This window comes from Rhizopus microsporus, assembly GCF_002708625.1.
Source record: "Rhizopus microsporus ATCC 52813 unplaced genomic scaffold scaffold_10, whole genome shotgun sequence".
NCBI lineage: Eukaryota > Fungi > Mucoromycota > Mucoromycetes > Mucorales > Rhizopodaceae > Rhizopus > Rhizopus microsporus.
The window spans coordinates 1-15,773 of record NW_019671925.1 but is presented as its reverse complement, the minus strand read 5'-3'; the positions used below and the strand labels follow the sequence as shown (position 1 = coordinate 15,773).

At 37.1% G+C, this 15,773-nt stretch overlaps 9 protein-coding genes across 9 annotated transcripts; 6 read left to right on the top strand and 3 right to left on the bottom strand.

The window, feature by feature from the left end:
- The first annotated feature begins 1,211 nt into the window (after positions 1-1,211).
- Positions 1,212-2,499, top strand: RHIMIDRAFT_15525 (uncharacterized protein). Its single transcript, XM_023605746.1, has 5 exons — positions 1,212-1,233; positions 1,296-1,458; positions 1,509-1,592; positions 1,647-2,246; positions 2,296-2,499. The coding sequence occupies exons 2-5, from the start codon at positions 1,389-1,391 to the stop codon at positions 2,412-2,414; spliced, it is 873 nt and encodes a 290-aa protein (XP_023465240.1). The 5' UTR covers positions 1,212-1,233; positions 1,296-1,388; the 3' UTR covers positions 2,415-2,499.
- Positions 2,500-2,611: 112 nt separating this feature from the next.
- RHIMIDRAFT_203740 (thiamine biosynthetic bifunctional enzyme) lies at positions 2,612-4,271 on the top strand (the record flags this gene model as incomplete). The annotated part of the gene is made up of 4 exons (XM_023606710.1): positions 2,612-3,074; positions 3,124-3,432; positions 3,480-3,887; positions 3,937-4,271. The coding sequence occupies 4 exons, from the start codon at positions 2,612-2,614 to the stop codon at positions 4,269-4,271; spliced, it is 1,515 nt and encodes a 504-aa protein (XP_023465239.1).
- Positions 4,272-4,314: 43 nt separating this feature from the next.
- RHIMIDRAFT_244027 (3-hydroxyacyl-CoA dehydrogenase type II) lies at positions 4,315-5,300 on the bottom strand (the record flags this gene model as incomplete). The annotated part of the gene is made up of 5 exons (XM_023610014.1): positions 4,315-4,499; positions 4,548-5,020; positions 5,077-5,102; positions 5,156-5,216; positions 5,263-5,300. 5 exons carry the CDS (start codon positions 5,298-5,300, stop codon positions 4,315-4,317), a joined length of 783 nt encoding a protein of 260 aa, XP_023465238.1.
- A 323-nt stretch (positions 5,301-5,623) lies between these two features.
- RHIMIDRAFT_203848 (putative MFS transporter) lies at positions 5,624-7,618 on the top strand (the record flags this gene model as incomplete). Its single annotated transcript, XM_023606715.1, has 8 exons — positions 5,624-5,827; positions 5,882-6,137; positions 6,210-6,299; positions 6,348-6,378; positions 6,470-6,668; positions 6,777-7,066; positions 7,127-7,278; positions 7,329-7,618. The coding sequence occupies 8 exons, from the start codon at positions 5,624-5,626 to the stop codon at positions 7,616-7,618; spliced, it is 1,512 nt and encodes a 503-aa protein (XP_023465237.1).
- A 464-nt stretch (positions 7,619-8,082) lies between these two features.
- Positions 8,083-8,955, top strand: RHIMIDRAFT_238192 (O-methyltransferase; the record flags this gene model as incomplete). The annotated part of the gene is made up of 4 exons (XM_023608908.1): positions 8,083-8,483; positions 8,538-8,593; positions 8,641-8,730; positions 8,789-8,955. 4 exons carry the CDS (start codon positions 8,083-8,085, stop codon positions 8,953-8,955), a joined length of 714 nt encoding a protein of 237 aa, XP_023465236.1.
- A 307-nt stretch (positions 8,956-9,262) lies between these two features.
- On the top strand, positions 9,263-11,173 carry RHIMIDRAFT_238191 (MFS general substrate transporter; the record flags this gene model as incomplete). The annotated part of the gene is made up of 9 exons (XM_023608907.1): positions 9,263-9,408; positions 9,465-9,527; positions 9,576-9,749; positions 9,803-9,894; positions 9,942-10,110; positions 10,163-10,542; positions 10,593-10,773; positions 10,827-10,915; positions 10,965-11,173. 9 exons carry the CDS (start codon positions 9,263-9,265, stop codon positions 11,171-11,173), a joined length of 1,503 nt encoding a protein of 500 aa, XP_023465235.1.
- A 58-nt stretch (positions 11,174-11,231) lies between these two features.
- RHIMIDRAFT_238190 (uncharacterized protein) lies at positions 11,232-11,685 on the top strand (the record flags this gene model as incomplete). Its single annotated transcript, XM_023608906.1, has 2 exons — positions 11,232-11,540; positions 11,587-11,685. 2 exons carry the CDS (start codon positions 11,232-11,234, stop codon positions 11,683-11,685), a joined length of 408 nt encoding a protein of 135 aa, XP_023465234.1.
- Positions 11,686-11,743: 58 nt separating this feature from the next.
- Positions 11,744-13,441, bottom strand: RHIMIDRAFT_313792 (S-adenosyl-L-methionine-dependent methyltransferase; the record flags this gene model as incomplete). Its single annotated transcript, XM_023614889.1, has 9 exons — positions 13,230-13,441; positions 13,051-13,167; positions 12,829-13,000; positions 12,745-12,776; positions 12,603-12,693; positions 12,279-12,545; positions 12,177-12,222; positions 11,988-12,107; positions 11,744-11,940 (listed from the first exon to the last, which is right to left on the bottom strand). Exons 3-9 carry the CDS (start codon positions 12,958-12,960, stop codon positions 11,744-11,746), a joined length of 885 nt encoding a protein of 294 aa, XP_023465233.1. The 5' UTR covers positions 12,961-13,000; positions 13,051-13,167; positions 13,230-13,441.
- A 395-nt stretch (positions 13,442-13,836) lies between these two features.
- On the bottom strand, positions 13,837-14,904 carry RHIMIDRAFT_292456 (S-adenosyl-L-methionine-dependent methyltransferase; the record flags this gene model as incomplete). The annotated part of the gene is made up of 6 exons (XM_023613896.1): positions 14,669-14,904; positions 14,577-14,608; positions 14,433-14,523; positions 14,113-14,379; positions 14,013-14,058; positions 13,837-13,957 (listed from the first exon to the last, which is right to left on the bottom strand). Coding segments are annotated over exons 1-6 (771 nt in total), but the record flags the coding sequence as incomplete, so codon positions are not given.
- Positions 14,905-15,773: the final 869 nt, after the last annotated feature.

The window sequence follows — 15,773 nt, the reverse complement described above, 5'->3', positions numbered from 1 at the left end:
TTACGTCCAAAAAAGGTAAGTATGTTGTCTACAATTTATTCCAAATACGTCCAGAAGAAAAATTAACATCGTCTAATTTTAGCGTAAAACCCTGTATTGACCTAAAATTAGAAATTTTCTATTGCTTACTCATTACTCAGCATTAAGAGAAGGAAGATCAATGAAATAACCAACTTTTAAGCAAGAATAAATAAAGCAAAAGGCAGTGATGCCTATTAAAACTGTTCCAAGTCAACATAAACCAGTGTTAACGCATTGACCAAGTCAAATTACTCCATATTTGAAAGAAGCCAAGTAGACTGTTTTTATGTTGTTACAAATCAGTCGTCCACAAGATGCTCTACTGGAAATGCCCAGAGATGGTTTGACTGAATATGTTACTTGAAATAAACAGAAGAATAAAATGATCTTTCATCGAAACATTACCTCCAATAGAAAATAACCTCAATGGTGAACGGCTGCTTGAACTGTAAGTGTATACCCAGTTCAAACTTTTCTCAATTGAAGCTCACAGTCAATTTCATAGGTGGGCTAAAAAAGGACGAAGGCGTCAAGGTTGGACAAGTGCTGTGGAAAAATTAAAAAATACAACTGTGTGTAACACAAGTTGCTAGGAGACCAAGAAAAATAAAAACCGATCCGTAGATCCTTTTCCTTCTTTTCTTTAACTTCCTTTTTCATTATAATGCGATCTTGGAGGACTTGGAGTATTGTGTTGATTATTTTATTCCTTACTTTCAATGTGATATATTGGAGGTCTTCTTACTTTAACAACTTTTCCTGCACAGATACGAACCAGTGCCAAGTAATGAGTTTATATTATTTTTGTTTTTATCTTACATTTATTTATTCCACAGGAACAAGACCTTCAAAAGCCAAGTCAAGAAAGTAATGATTTCCACACTGTACCTCCACTTCCGCCTCCACCACCTCCCTATTTACCACATGTTGAACCTATCTTACCTGTTATTCCAGAAGCAAAGCTTGAGGAATACGTCTCCACTAATCCCCAACCACTCCATAAACCTGTAACACATTATCCAGGTATTTCTATAGAATCTTTTTTTTTTTTAAAAATAGCAACAAAAATAACCTAAATTGAACATAGACGCTCATGGAGAGTCTAGCCAGGACCTTGATACCATCGCACCTACTGCCGATAAAACAACATTCCGTCTAACTCCAAATGGTTTAGCTTACGCCTCTCAGGATGAATTATGGCAATTTGGCGTCGTAAGTCTCATATTTTAGACTTATTGAGAGTGATATCATTTAACCTTATTATTTTTAAATAGCTTAACACTAAGCCAGACGTGCTTGTTGTATCAAATGGGAATTATATCGACGTAAAAAATCATTACCATAGAGAGCATCGAATTTATACTTTAATGAAATGGATATTACGAGTGCATAGACGTGATCCTTATCGAAGCGTTCCTCTCGTCATGGTTGACGCTGGCAAGTATTTACAACTTTGAGAATATAAACATAAACTAATTTCATTAAAGGTTCGAACCATGGGTTATTCTCCCTCGTGGCTGGCTCAAGCGGTGCCCATGTCATTGCATTTGAACCTCAAACGCACTTGCAAAGTAATAAAAAAGAACGAGTAGTCGAATTTACTATTGACATTGTTTTTAAATTAGGCATTATCAACATGGCCGGACGACTCAACCAATTATCCCATCGGCTGCGTATTCTACCCTTTGCAGTTTTAGATCAATTTAAAAAACTCGGAATGACCAAGTTTGAGATAAATGATGGAGGTATCGGTTCCCTTGACTACAACTCTCCTAATGCGGCCATAGTCACACATACGATTAGGTTGGACAGTCTACCGATCTATGATCGTTTATTTAGCAACGATCGCTCAGCAGATAAATCCTTGGTTGAACTGGAAGAGTTAGGTAACGACTATGCCAATATGATCCAAACACGTTTGGATAAACAAGTGCAGTCCATGAATGAAACCTTTTTGTTTCGTCAGCCCATTCATTTTCTCAAAATTGATGTCGAAGGATTTGAGGTACCTGCTCTCAAATCAGCAGCCGGATTATTCGAGCAAGGTTTAGTTGAAAATACTATATTAGAGTTTGGCCCACCTAGTCGCTGGGATGTCACAGTTGAAGGCTACCAAAGAATGGATCTTCGACAGGTGCGCGAGAGAACGACCAGGGACGCAAAGGCGTTATTACACAAGGTTGTGACCGATTGGAAGCTGGATATTCATCTGCTACCTGCTGAAGGTTGGGAAAAGACAGTGCGTTGGATGATTGACCATGGTGTTGATATTAGTGATGGTGATCCAACCAAAAATAAGGTTGTACGTAAACTCATGGCTTGGGAATTTGATGACTTACCCAGAGATGAAGATGAATTTGAGAAAGAGCTTGACGCAAAGAAGAACTTGGTAACAGAGTTTATTGATTTACCCGAGCACTTGATTGATAAGTATTTGGATGACTCGCAATCAATTGGAGAAATGTATTTATGGTTCACAAAAAGAGATAGTCAATCATCTGTTATGTCCAAGGTGTTGTAACATCTTTTCTGAGCGATAAGAAAATAAAACTCCGTCATTTGAATGAACCCTCTTTTCTTTCTAATATCCATGTCTATTAAAAAAATTGATTATTCACTCTATCTAGTTACAGATCGCTCATTGGTCCCAGAAGGAAAGACCTTTCTTGACCAAATAGAACAAGCCCTTGAAGGAGGCACTACACTTGTTCAACTACGCGAGAAAGATACAGATACGGGGCCATTTATTGAATTCGCGCTTAAAGTCAAAGAGCTTACTCGCCGTTTCGGTGTACCTTTAATTATTAATGATCGTATTGATGTTGCATTAGCTGTTGATGCTGAAGGTGTACACATTGGACAAGATGACATGCCATTAGCACAAGCACGCGCCATTTTAGGACCTAAAAAGATTATTGGTGTTTCTTGTAACAACGAGAAAGAGGCAGAGGAAGCTATTCGAGGTGGAGCCGACTATCTTGGAATTGGTGCTGTCTGGTTTACGTCGACAAAAAAGTTGGTGAAGCAGCCCTTAGGGATCGAAGGCGTGCAGAGTAAGCTCAAAGAGATACATAAGAACATTGCGACTTATCCTACATACAGGAATTCTTCGTTCTATTGAATCCAATCCGGTGCCAACGGTGGCTATAGGTGGTATCAACACAGATAATGCGGGAGAGTTGATCAAAGGATCTCAAACGGATTTCTTGTGCTTGGATGGTCTTGCTATTGTGTCTGCCATTATGGCAGCCGACGATCCTAAGGCTACATGTCAGCAATTTGCCGATATTATTCAGGCATCTAAACAGTCATCCGTCAGCAAAGACGTGACAACAGAGACAGTAATCAAATATGCTATTCAAGCTATGAAGAATATCAAGTCTAAAGGACCTATGGTTCATCACATCACTAGTATGTATGAGCTCTTGATGAAAACTTTCTGCTCATATATTTAATAGATTACGTTGTTATCAATGATAATGCCAATGCTACTCTAGCTGTGGGTGCTTCACCTATTATGTCAACCAATCGTTCTGAAGTGGAAGATCTTGCTAAAGTAAACGGCGCTATGCTGCTGAATATGGGAACTTTGAATGATATTGACACGATGATCTTGGCAGCACAAGCCAATACACGACATGGTAACCCAGTTGTGTTAGACCCTGTTGGATGTGGAGCGACTAGTTTCAGAAAACAAATGCTAGCACGATTTTTAGATGAATGTAAGCTGACGGTGATTAAGGGAAATGCAGGTGAAATACTTTCTATGGCAGGTGCTGGAGGTAAATCCAAAGGCGTGGACTCAGTTGGGACATATGATGAGCAAAGGATTATAGATGCTGTCAAGTATCTCGCAAGACAACACGGTACGAACAATCATAAACTGGGAGTGTTAGAAATAACAGATTGAGCTAGATTGCATCATTGGATTAACTGGACCAACGGATTATGCATCTGATGGTGATCGAGTGATTGCGATTGACAATGGACACCGTTATCTACCACTGATCACAGGTAGTGGATGTATGGTGTCGTCTGTAGTAGCCTGTTTTGTAGCTGCAAACAAAGACGATTATCTCTTGGCTACTGCTGCAGGTATGCTTACAGTGACCATTGCTTCAGAGATCGCTAGTGAGCGAGAGTACGTGAATGGGCCGGGAACCTTCCGTGCGGCTTTGATTGATGAGCTTTTTAATCTTACAGATTCACCCGAGATCATCAGACAGTACGCTAAGATTAGAATTATTTAAGATCTTTTCTATTTTTATAAATAAAAATGAGAATTGAAAACAATTATAACTTTCCAAGTCGACTGGCACCATCGATACGAATGATTTCACCACTCAAGAATCCATTTTCGATAATGTGACAAGCGAGCAAGGCAAACTCATGAGGACGACCCATACGTTCAGGGAAAATGGCGTCTCTGATAATTTTTGCTTTAGCAGCTTCATTCATCATGGCTGTCATGTTGGTTTCTATTGATACAGGTCAGTTTAGAGTAAATCTATTTAATTAAACATTACCAAAAATACCAGGAGCAATTGTCATGACGCGAATACCAGCAGGTGCCAAATCACGGCTCATGGGCAATGTCATGGAAGCGACACCTCCCTTGGATGCAGAATAAGCGACCTGTCCGGTTTGACCATCTTGATAAGCTACAGAGGCTGTATTGATAATCACACCACGTTCACCATCGTTAGTATATGGATCTTGGTTAGCCATGACTTGAGCCACTTGTTTACATACATTAAATGTGCCGATCAAATTGACGCGGACAGTAAATTCGAAAAGATCCAAAGTCATCGTATGGGATGATTTTCCTCGTCTAGCAGTTTTGGCAGCAGTAGCAACACCTCCACAGTTAATTACACCTGCAATACGACCAAATGTATTGATTGTCCTTTCTATAGCATTACGAACAGCTTCTTCTGAAGTCACATCCACTTTTCCAGCAGCAAATGCAGTCGATCCTAATTCTTTAGCAAGTTCCTCACTATAAATGTATATATTTCTTAAAAAAGGGAATAATTAATATAAACTTATACGTACGCTCTTTCGTCATTCAAGTCAAAAATCTAAAGAGTTTAAGTCTCCTTTTGTTTTTGTCTTTTTTTTTACTTTAACTTACAGCGACATTAGCTCCACGCTTAATCAATTCACGAACAGTTGCTTCACCAAGACCACTAGCACTAATGCTTTTTAAGTATAAGAGCCTCTTTTTTTATTATTATTTACCCTCCAGTGACAATAAAAGTATTTTCTTTAATTTGCATCTTTGAGATCAAGGAAGAGGGTGAAAGAAAGTGTAATGTGAGAATAATTGATAAATGTCCAATTTATGCTGACAAAGAGTTACACAGGCACATTTGAATAAAATACAGTGAAGATATACAGTCAATAAGGCCAAGATTGTGGTTCTATCTACCGGTAAATTTTACTATTATACTTTTGTTTCTGTTTCCCCCTTTTAGGATTTTTATCATTGATATAAAAACCACTATCAAATGTACTTTTATTCTTCTTCTTTTTGAAATCCTTCATGGCAGCAAATTCTCCGTGTGAAAAGGAACTTGCGGCGGATAATTCTTTTTTGGTCATGGCACGCACTGTAGACCATACTGATTCATCTGTAACACTACAGGAAACAAATCATAGCGATACGACAGCAACATATGAGCCAGTATACTCTGTGTTTACGAAAAATGCTAAAGTAGCCATAACAGCTACCGTATCATTATCAGCATTTTTTTCTCCATTTTCTACCAACATTTATTTTCCTGCTTTGCATATCATACAGAGAGTAAGCAGTATTGTGTGTATTATATACTTACTTATTTATTTTTGAATCAAAAAGGATCTGCACACAACAGAACAGCTGATCAGTTTGACCGTGACGATGTACATGATACTCCAAGGCATATCACCCTCCTTTTGGGGCGCCATGGCCGATACCTGGGGAAGACGACCAGTTTATATAGCAACTTTTTTAGTCTATTCTTTGGCATCCGCTGGTGCGGGCTGTGCCCAGAATTACCCAGGATTACTCATCATGCGCATGCTTCAAGCAGTAGGCTCCAGCTCGGCTATTGCAGTTGGAGCCGGTACGATTGGTAAGAAACAGGGAACATCTTATTCTTTTTTATCATCCTAGTCTTTTTTTAATCTTGATTTAATTTGTTTAGGTGATATATCTACACCTGCAGAAAGAGGAGGGTATATGGGTGTCTATTCTATGCTCACTCAGCTTGGACCACTGTTGGGCCCTTTCCTTGGTAAGTACAAAGGTTTGTCAATAGAGAGATGCTGATTATCGGATATAGGTGGATTGATCAGTCAAACGTTAGGATGGAGGTAATTAGTGATAGATCAAGTCGAGATGAGAATTTGATAATAATAATAATAACAATTTTATTAATTATAATAATAATAATATATACTATAGATGGATATTCTGGATTTTAGCTATCATGTCTATTCTCCTATGGTTTGTCCTAGTTATCTTTCTACCCGAGACATTGAGATCACTCGTCGGCGATGGTTCGGGATATGCAAATCCCACCCTTCTACAATACTGGAGAAGATCATTTAGAAAGCAAGAACATGACGGACTGAGCACGACTTCTCGATTTGATTCAGCCACAGTTGTCTGTAAAGATCATTCAGAGCTCAGCCTGTCATTACCAAGTGCTATCAGTTGTATGCCTGTCAAGGGTGACTTTAGAGTGGAACATACAGAGAATGCAAAAAAGAAAAATCGATTTCCTAACGTATTCCAGTCATTGACCTATCTGAAAGAAAAAGACATTGCCGTATTACTCTTTTACAATGCATTACAATATAGTGCAATCTACAGTATGCTCACGAGTTTAACCAAGCTCTTTACAGAAACATATCAATTAAATACACTTCAGATCGGCTTGTGTTATTTATCTAGTGGCTTTGGCTCATCTTTAGGTTCATTTAGTTCTGGAAGATTACTGAACTGGCAGTTTAGTAGATATTCCAGATCATACTTATCTACCAAAGGTGAAGGATCGAGGTATGTTTTGATATATTGCAAAGACAGTTATCACTAATTTATTCTTAGATCTATCAATAGGAAAAACCTTGATCCTGAGTTTCCTATCGAGGCTGCCCGCCTTAATCTAACCTGGATCTGGGGTGTCGCCTTTAGCTTATTTACATCAGCCTATGGATGGTGTTTACAGCTCAAAGTGAATATTGCAGTACCACTTACCATGACATTCTTTAGTAAGTGTTTTTTTCAAAAATTTTTATAACAGTCTAACAGTTTGTATTAGTGGCATACACTTCGTCTTCTACATTTTGTGCCATCAATACACTTTTAGTGGATTTGTTTCCAAACAACTCAGCAGCAATTATAGCTTCAAATAACTTTACACGATGTATTCTAGGTGCCCTTGCAGTATTTTGCGTCAATCCAGGAGTTGAATTCATGGGCATAGGGTGGTTCTTCACTACCGTGTCCCTCATTGTATTTGTATCAAGAGCAATTCTTATTGTGGAACTAAAGTATGGTCCAAAATGGAGATTACAGCGAACCGAACGCAGTATGGTCTTACTCTCCTAAGTTTGTGTGTACTTTCCAATAAAACAAGATTTGACGCAGAATAATGTTATGTAAATATTTATATGTTGATACTTTCATTGGCCAGATAAATAAAAGCCTTTTACCAAAATCAACCCCTGAGATCAAGCTAATCTAGTCTAGTCTAATAGTAATAGTAGTAGTAGTTTGGGTAGAAACTAGAATGGTGTTTCATATTGGTAGCATATTTTTCACAACCAGCATGCTATAATTATCTATCCTTGATCTAACCTTTGATATCTTTTGGAAAAAGAGGAAAGAGAGCAAGGGAAATGGATTGATATAAAAAAGGTGGACTTGTTTTGTCTTTTCTTTTTATACGACTACATTTTCACATATTTGTTGTCATTTCAGCCAAATCAATGAATAGCTTAAAATATTTAAGTAAAAGGTTCAGAATTGAATCCTATTCTTTGTCTACTTTGAAACGTTGGCATTCAACAGGGATGATGTTGAATGCAGTTAGTGATCGAGATGGCCGATTGAGATTAGAAGAAGAGAACTACTCAACCAAAGTTAGTTCACCCATTGAGGAGCCTTATGGAAGTGTATTGAAATCGCTTGTTGAAAGAACAGCAAAGGAGCTACCTAACGGACACATGATGGTGAGTGAACTTCAAGGCAGATTACTTCATCAGCTAGTAAAGTTACTTCGTCCAAGACATGTGTTAGAAATAGGAGGCTTTACAGGATATTCAGCTATTGCCATGGGTTCAGGATTGGGACATGATGCCAAATTGTTGTCATTGGAGTTGGAGAATAAACATATAAAGATAGCACAAAAACATGTTGAAATGGCAAAGTTGCAAGATAAAATTCAATTTCGAGAAGGACCGGCAAGTGACAGGTAATAAGAGAACAAAGCACGTGTGTAGGACTAACGATGGCGGTATAACTGCAGTATTGTTGCACTTGTAAACCAGCTTCCCGGCTTGAAATATGATTTTATATTCTTAGGTAAATTACTTCCAGAAGCACTGTAATAAAAGCTAACTTAACAATAGATGCTGATAAGGGAGGATACATTGGCTATTATGAGCAAATATTAGAATATGATTTATTATCAAACCATGGGTTACTCTGCGCTGACAATGGTAAATGATGGGAGATAGTCGGGAAGGTCTGTTTTATATTCTCACCGTTTTCGTATAGTTTTATTCTTTGGACAAGTACACAAGACGAATAGTCAGGCGTCAAATAATATTAAGAAAGCAGCAGCCAAGATGAGAGCTTTTAATGAACACGTCATTAAAGATCCAAGAACAGAGGTAATCGTTTTACCATTGTTTGATGGCATCTCGTTTATTCGAAAGAAATAAGCAAGACTGGTTTCACAGTAAATAGCCTTTTTTTGCTTTTTTTGTCTAAATTTCCAACTTTTTAACTGTTTATGGTTATTTTTAAAAAAAAGGGAAAATATTTTCCAAGGTCATTACTGTGTTTTACCCCGCATCGTCGTGATCTCGGACAATGAAACCCAATCTGACCTATTCTTGACTCATGCAGTACTCTCTCACTCCATTTGTTTGTGCGCGTGTGCCAGTTCATTTGATTTTGATTATAAATATTTTTCTTTTTTTCTTCTTATTTTTGTTCTTTTCATTGTTTTTGTTTTCTTTACTCTCAATGTCTTCTCCAAAGAATACTTCTCCTCCAGCTTCAATCGCCGAAAAAGAAGCGCCAAAGGATGAAGCAAATAACAATAAGGATCTTATTGTTGAACTAGAAAACTTATCCAAGGAAAAAGATAGTCTGACAAAGGCTTTGGTCAGGTAAATATATATCTATTCATTCATCTTGATCTCATCTCTCTTTTCATTATTATCAGAAAACTAGACAGACGAATTTTGCCTCTCTTGTGTACACTGTATCTTTTAAGTTATATAGACAGGTAACATATTATTATCATAGTGTTATCATTCTAACGTATTCTATATAGATCAAACATCGGTAACGCCAAGTTAGGTGGCCTAGAGAAAGACTTGAATTTATCAAAATCACAATATCAGTGGTCTTTGTCTATCTTTTATTTCTCTTATGTCATTTTTGATTTGCCTTCAAACATCATCATGAGGCGCTGGCGTCCTTCATTTTGGCTAGGCATCCTTATGTTGTAGGTAATAAGTAGTGTTCTAAACATGACTAATGACATATATCTCTATATAGCTTCTGGGGCACAGTCGCAACTGCTATGGCTGCTAGTAAAAACTTTGCTTCCATCGCAAGCGCTCGGTTTTTCATTGGTCTATTCGAAGCAGGTAAACAAAGGGATTCAAGGGTTTCAGCGTAGAAATAATTCTTGTAGGCTTTTTTCCTGGCGTGATTTATTTCATGTCATTGTGGTACACAAGACAGGAATATGGTCGTAGAATTAGTTTCTTTTGGTCCTTTAGCTCGCTTGCAGGTGCATTTGGTGGACTGATTGCTTACGGTATTAGTCAAATATCTGATGACCGCTTAAAGACTTGGCAATGGTAAATCATGGTTTCTTGTTCTTTTCATTTTTAATTAACTTGTCTCAATCAGGTTGTTTATTATCGAAGGTATCCCAACTATCGTCTTGGCTGTATTCACCGCATGGTACTTACCAAATGAGCCTGAAAGTGCCAAATTTTTAACCAAAGAAGAACGAGAGTTTGCTTCTACTAGGCTTGCTGAAGATGCAGGTGCTTCACATAACCATTCTTGGTCGTGGGCTCAAGTCGCATCCGTCTTTACAGATTGGAAAACATATATATTTATGGCAGTTTACATCACGGGCACCAGTGCTCTTCAAGGAGTCACCCTATTCTTACCTTCTATCGTATCTGGTCTAGGCACATGGCCCACTCCTGTGTCACAGGCATTGACAACGCCCCCTTACTTTCTTGCTTTTTTAGTCACGGTTGCTGTCGGTTGGAGCTCAGGTAATATGATAACAGTAGCAATTGATGAATCAGTTCCTAATGCCGCTTAGATCGATATTTTGAACGTGCTTATCATATGTTGGTTACGAACATTGTGGCACTCCTTGGTTTCTTACTGCTCATGTTCCTACCTGCATCTAATGTGGCCGGAAACTATATTGCTGCATGTATTGTCACTGTAGGCGTCTATGCTAATGTCGCTGTAAAAGTAGCGTGGTTTAATAATAACTTGTAAGTCGCCTTTATGGCTCTCTTTAACATTAAGCTTACTCTACAATATATAGTGGTGGTCTAACTCGTCGAGCTGTTGCTTCTGCCGCTATTGTCTCTGTAGGTACTATTGGCGGGGCTATTGGTGGCCAAATATACTATGGTAAGCATTGTATACAGCATATAAAAATATGAAATTAAGCCATAAATAGATCCTCCAAAGTACTTTGGTGGTAACTGCATCGCGTTTGGATGTATGGCAGCCCAAACTGTCCTCGTGATCATCCTTCGAATCTTATTAGCCCGTGAAAACAAACGAAGGACCTTCTTGACAGATTCACAAAAAGAGCAAGAAATTGAAAAGTATGGGGGCTATGACTTGGTTGGTGATCGTCATCCTTCTTTCAAATATGTCTTGTAAAAAAATTGTACTTTTAATTTATAAATACCACTTTTTTTTTTTTTTACTTGTATCATAAATGTCTACTACTTCCACCCAATCAGCTCAAATGTATGAAAATGCGACTGAAGGATTGCAAACGCTAACAAAATTATGGGAAACTATGTTGAATATCATACACTCAGTATCTACTGCTTCTGGTTCGTCACTCACAGTTGAACCAGATCTGATAGCACTTCAAAAAACACGCCGGGAATTAGAACAGTTATTGAAATCACTTCAATCAACTGCCTCATGGTTAGATAACGTTGATATGCCTGAGCATAGTGATCAGTCTGATTCAGAAGAATACGCTGAACTATTAAAAGAGAACAAATCAGCAGTTGAGGTTTGTCTTTTGAATTATAAAATGATCTTTACTAATTATCTGATAGGAAGCAGAACATGTGTCGGATCAGCTAAGACGGCTTTTAAGTAAATCATATGCATTACAGTTACTAATGGAAATGCTTCAAGTCTCTTCAAAAGAATAACCACAATTCAAATCATAGACATATAGTTTATTGGAATAAAGCTTATTCAAGTTTCAAACTAGAGCTTTTGAGCAGTAACAACAGCGAAACCAACCACACTCTCTTTTGTTTCCAAGTCATGCTTGTATTCTTTTAAGAAGCTGACTAAATCTTTTTGATTATGTATTCCCAACATAGGGCCCAATACACGCCTCATGCTCTTTATTGCTTCCAAGTTATCCCAAATAAACATCTTGGCTGTGGGTGTACCAGAGCCTATTATAATTAGATACCATGGTCTCTAACAGCAGCTTTTAACTTACTCATATCGCAAGCTCTATGATCAGATTCAACAACTTTTACATTACTATATTTAGAGAGCATTATTTCGAGCTCGGATCCTATATTCGGATCCTGTCCCCTTGATTTGCACGCATCTTTAACTAACATGAATAAAGAGCGTTAATATGGGGTTATCTTTTCCAAAAGAATGAAAACATGTCAAGTCTTACAACATGATAGAATTCTATAATACAAGCTGGATGAATCATTCTGTGGCTGAACAAAAGGGAGTTTCAAACATCTGTGTGAAATAGTCATTGATAAATAGCTACCTGTAAGTCAAACTCTCCTAGCTGGATCATGCCTCCTGGTTTAGTAACTCGTATAACTTCACTTAAAGCCGTTGTCCATTCATCTTTGCGAAGACAGGCAACAAATAGTCTCATATGAACAAAGTCAAAAGTATTATCTTCATATGGAAGCCTGTTTGTTACATTTCCAAGGCTAAAGGTAAACTGCTTTACGTCTATATTTTTGTAAGTTACATCAACGATATCACAGCCGTGATAGATGCAGTTAGGATGCTCTTGAACTATGTCCTATCATAAAGAGAACGGCAGATTAGATGCAGAAGTTCGTCAGAACCGATCACTAACCATGATCCATGTACCAGAACTGCAGCCAACATCAAGGATAGTTATGCCACCTTCAAGATCTAGAGCCTCTGCTACGCTAGGCATCACATTTCTTGAGGAACGATTATTATTAACTCTAGTCAATATTCCAAGCTTTAATTACCCTCCATATAAGCTTTTGATAGCAAAGTGTTGCTAATGGATACAGTTAGCATATATGCTTATACACTACAATGTATATTTGTACCGCCGTAAGTCTCTTTTGTTCCTCCTCGTCTTTTGGTAGCCAATATCCGGATGTTTCATCGTTATGAAACTCTTGCTTCGTGTCAAAAAATGTAGGGTCAACTGCAGCAGTGATTGCTTTTTGTGTAATCATGTTCTTGGTGGATATGTCTTCTTGATATATATTATTTCTCCTAATTCTACTTTTAGTCCTTTTCAATGTTGAACAGCAAGTTCCCATCACTTTTTACGCAAGGCTGAAGGAAAAAAAAAAGCCTTATAGTATGAGTCTCTTTCTTGGGAAAATGCAAAAGTATCCAACAAGATTAAAAAAGGTTCTTGTTTCCTCAACAGGATTTAGGTTAGTTAAAGTGCTACCAATGTGTATTACAAAATATGATGATAATATACCATTTATTTAAGATAAATCTGTACACCCAACTGTGATAAAGCTGCTCAGACGTATATCAAATGTTGAAATAACTACTTTGAATACAATCTGATGAATGTTTGAAAAGCCTAATCAAAGTACTTGGTACAGAAACAAGGGATACAGAGAAAGTGTCCCTATACAATCATGATGTAGATATATATTTCACTTTTCAAGAGCTTTAGTTATTTCTTTTTGGAAAAGCTACACTTTTGGTTGATTCCTACAAGATACAACTGTGTCTTTTCTAAGTAAAACTTATCTACAAGGATACAAGGGCAAAGACATGTTTGACTACACTTTATTATGATTCTATTAACACATACAGGTATTAAATACATTTTTATATTATTTTAAAGCTTTTGGACAGCAACAGAATCTAGGCGATAGACACTCTCTTTTGTTTCCAAGTCATGCTTGTATTTCTCCAAGAATATGTCTAACTCTTCTGTAGTACTTATTCCTAAGACTGAACCCATTATATATTGAACACTCTTTATTACTTCCAAGGCATCCCAAATAAAAAGCTTTGCTGTATTCGTTCCAGAGCCTAAATACAGATTTAGCTATGGTTGCTTATTATGCTTGTCTATGGGCTTACTCGTATCACAAAGCCTACATTCGGATTGAGCAATATTTATGCCATCAAACTTTGAGAGCATATTTTCTAGTTCAGCTCCTATATACACATTTTGTCCTTTTGCTTTACAAGTGTCTCTAACTAACGATCCCAAAGTTACAAAACCTTGTATTTAAAGGCTAATGTTTAAACTTACAAGCTGACATAACCCTATAGAATATATTGGTAGTATCTTTGGGCAGCTAAACAAGGAAAATTTTAGAATATAAACCAGTTGTTTAATCACAAACACTTGCCTGAAAGCCAAATTCTGATATCTGTATCATGCCTCCGAGTTTAGTAACACGTATTAATTCTTTTATAGCCGTTGGCCATTCGTCTTCACGAAGAGCAAGGACGAAAAATCTCATATGGACAAAGTCAAACGTATTATCTTCATATGGGAGCCCTTTGATTACGTTTCCTTTGCTAAAGGTAAACTGCTTTACATCTACATTCTTGTAGGTAATGTCATCTATATCACATCCATGGTAGGTACAATTAGGATATTCTTGTACCATGTCCTATCGTATGAAAGAATAAATACAATGGCCCATAAGCTCATATTATTGCTTACCATAATCCACACACCAGATCCACATCCTACATCAAGGATGTTGATTCCCTTTTGAAAGTCTAAAGCACTTGTTACGCTTGGTAACACATTCCTACAAGCATAGTGTTAAACTGATACTTCAAAATGAGGAAATGATGTGTTTACCCTTCGAATAGACTCTTGAAAGCATAGTGTTGCTATGAAGACAGTTAGCCATATATATATATATATCCATGCATGAAAGTATACACTCGTACTCCTGTAAGTCTCATCTGCTCTTCTTCATCCTTTGGTAGCCAATATGTAGACCCTTTGTCGCTATGAAACTCTCGCTTCGTATTAGCCATAGGATTCACAACAGTTGTAGTCTCTTTGTAAGCAGTCATAGTATTACAAAAGGTATCTTCTTGGCTTGTAATGTTTCTATCACTAATAGGCTGAGCTCTATACGCCACAGGAAAACAGTTGCCCATCGTTTATCAAGTAAGAACAAAGAGGAAACAAAACTTACCTAAGAAGTCACCTGCTTTGAAGATGGCCAAAAAGTGTTGAACAAGATAAAAAAGTTCTAAATTATCAAATGCTTTTTAAATCAATTAAAGTACTACCAGCTTTGATTGGGGTGCTACAAACCATATAATGCTTTCAATTGTAGTCGAAAAGAAGATCAAAGTTATTGATATGGAGTTATACAGTGAGTGGCACTATACATTTTGCTCTGATATAGAGACACTTTGTTTTTCACCTATTTTTAATAAAAGCCTGAGTGCTTCTGCTAGACAATTGAGCTTATATTCGTGTAGATTGGTCAAACGTTTTTACAAAGATCCCAAAAGCATTTTTGAGAAAAAGAAGATCATTGTCATCGTTTTTTGAGAAGAAGTATAAGCAATTTCTTTTAAATTCTGATGAGAATCCTTCAACTGTTTAAGTAGTAGAGCGGTTGATAACTTAATGTAATTTATCTACTAAGCAGGCGAAATTCCATCCTGTGGAAACAAATAACGAGAAGAAAATTCAACAAAGACATAGTTGGGTCAAGATATAGTAGTAAACTCACTTGGGCTTTACAACAAACAGTGTCTTTTTAGATGTGTTAGCCTTTAATATTAATTTGAAACTAAGTACGACTTAGTCAAAGAAAGGAACTTCTGTACACTATTTCCAGAGAGAGATATCGCGCTGATTTGCCGTTTTTTCGTATAAATCGTATTATAAAATTGCAAAAATACGACTTTACTTTCTGAAAAAGCTGTAATAATTACGGTACATCTTTTTGTAATTCCAATAGTTACAACATCTGTTGTAGTCCCAAACATACGTAGTTTAAACAATATCTCACTCTTTTTTCTTTTATTCACT

Bases quoted from the DNA above. Each gene is read 5' to 3' on its own strand.
- RHIMIDRAFT_15525 (XM_023605746.1), top strand. From the start codon at position 1,389: ATGAAATGGATATTACGAGTGCATAGACGTGATCCTTATCGAAGCGTT. The intron at 1,459-1,508 runs GCAAGTATTTAC...ATTTCATTAAAG, and splicing joins TCTCGTCATGGTTGACGCTG to GTTCGAACCATGGGTTATTC. The intron at 1,593-1,646 runs GTAATAAAAAAG...TTTTTAAATTAG, and splicing joins ACCTCAAACGCACTTGCAAA to GCATTATCAACATGGCCGGA.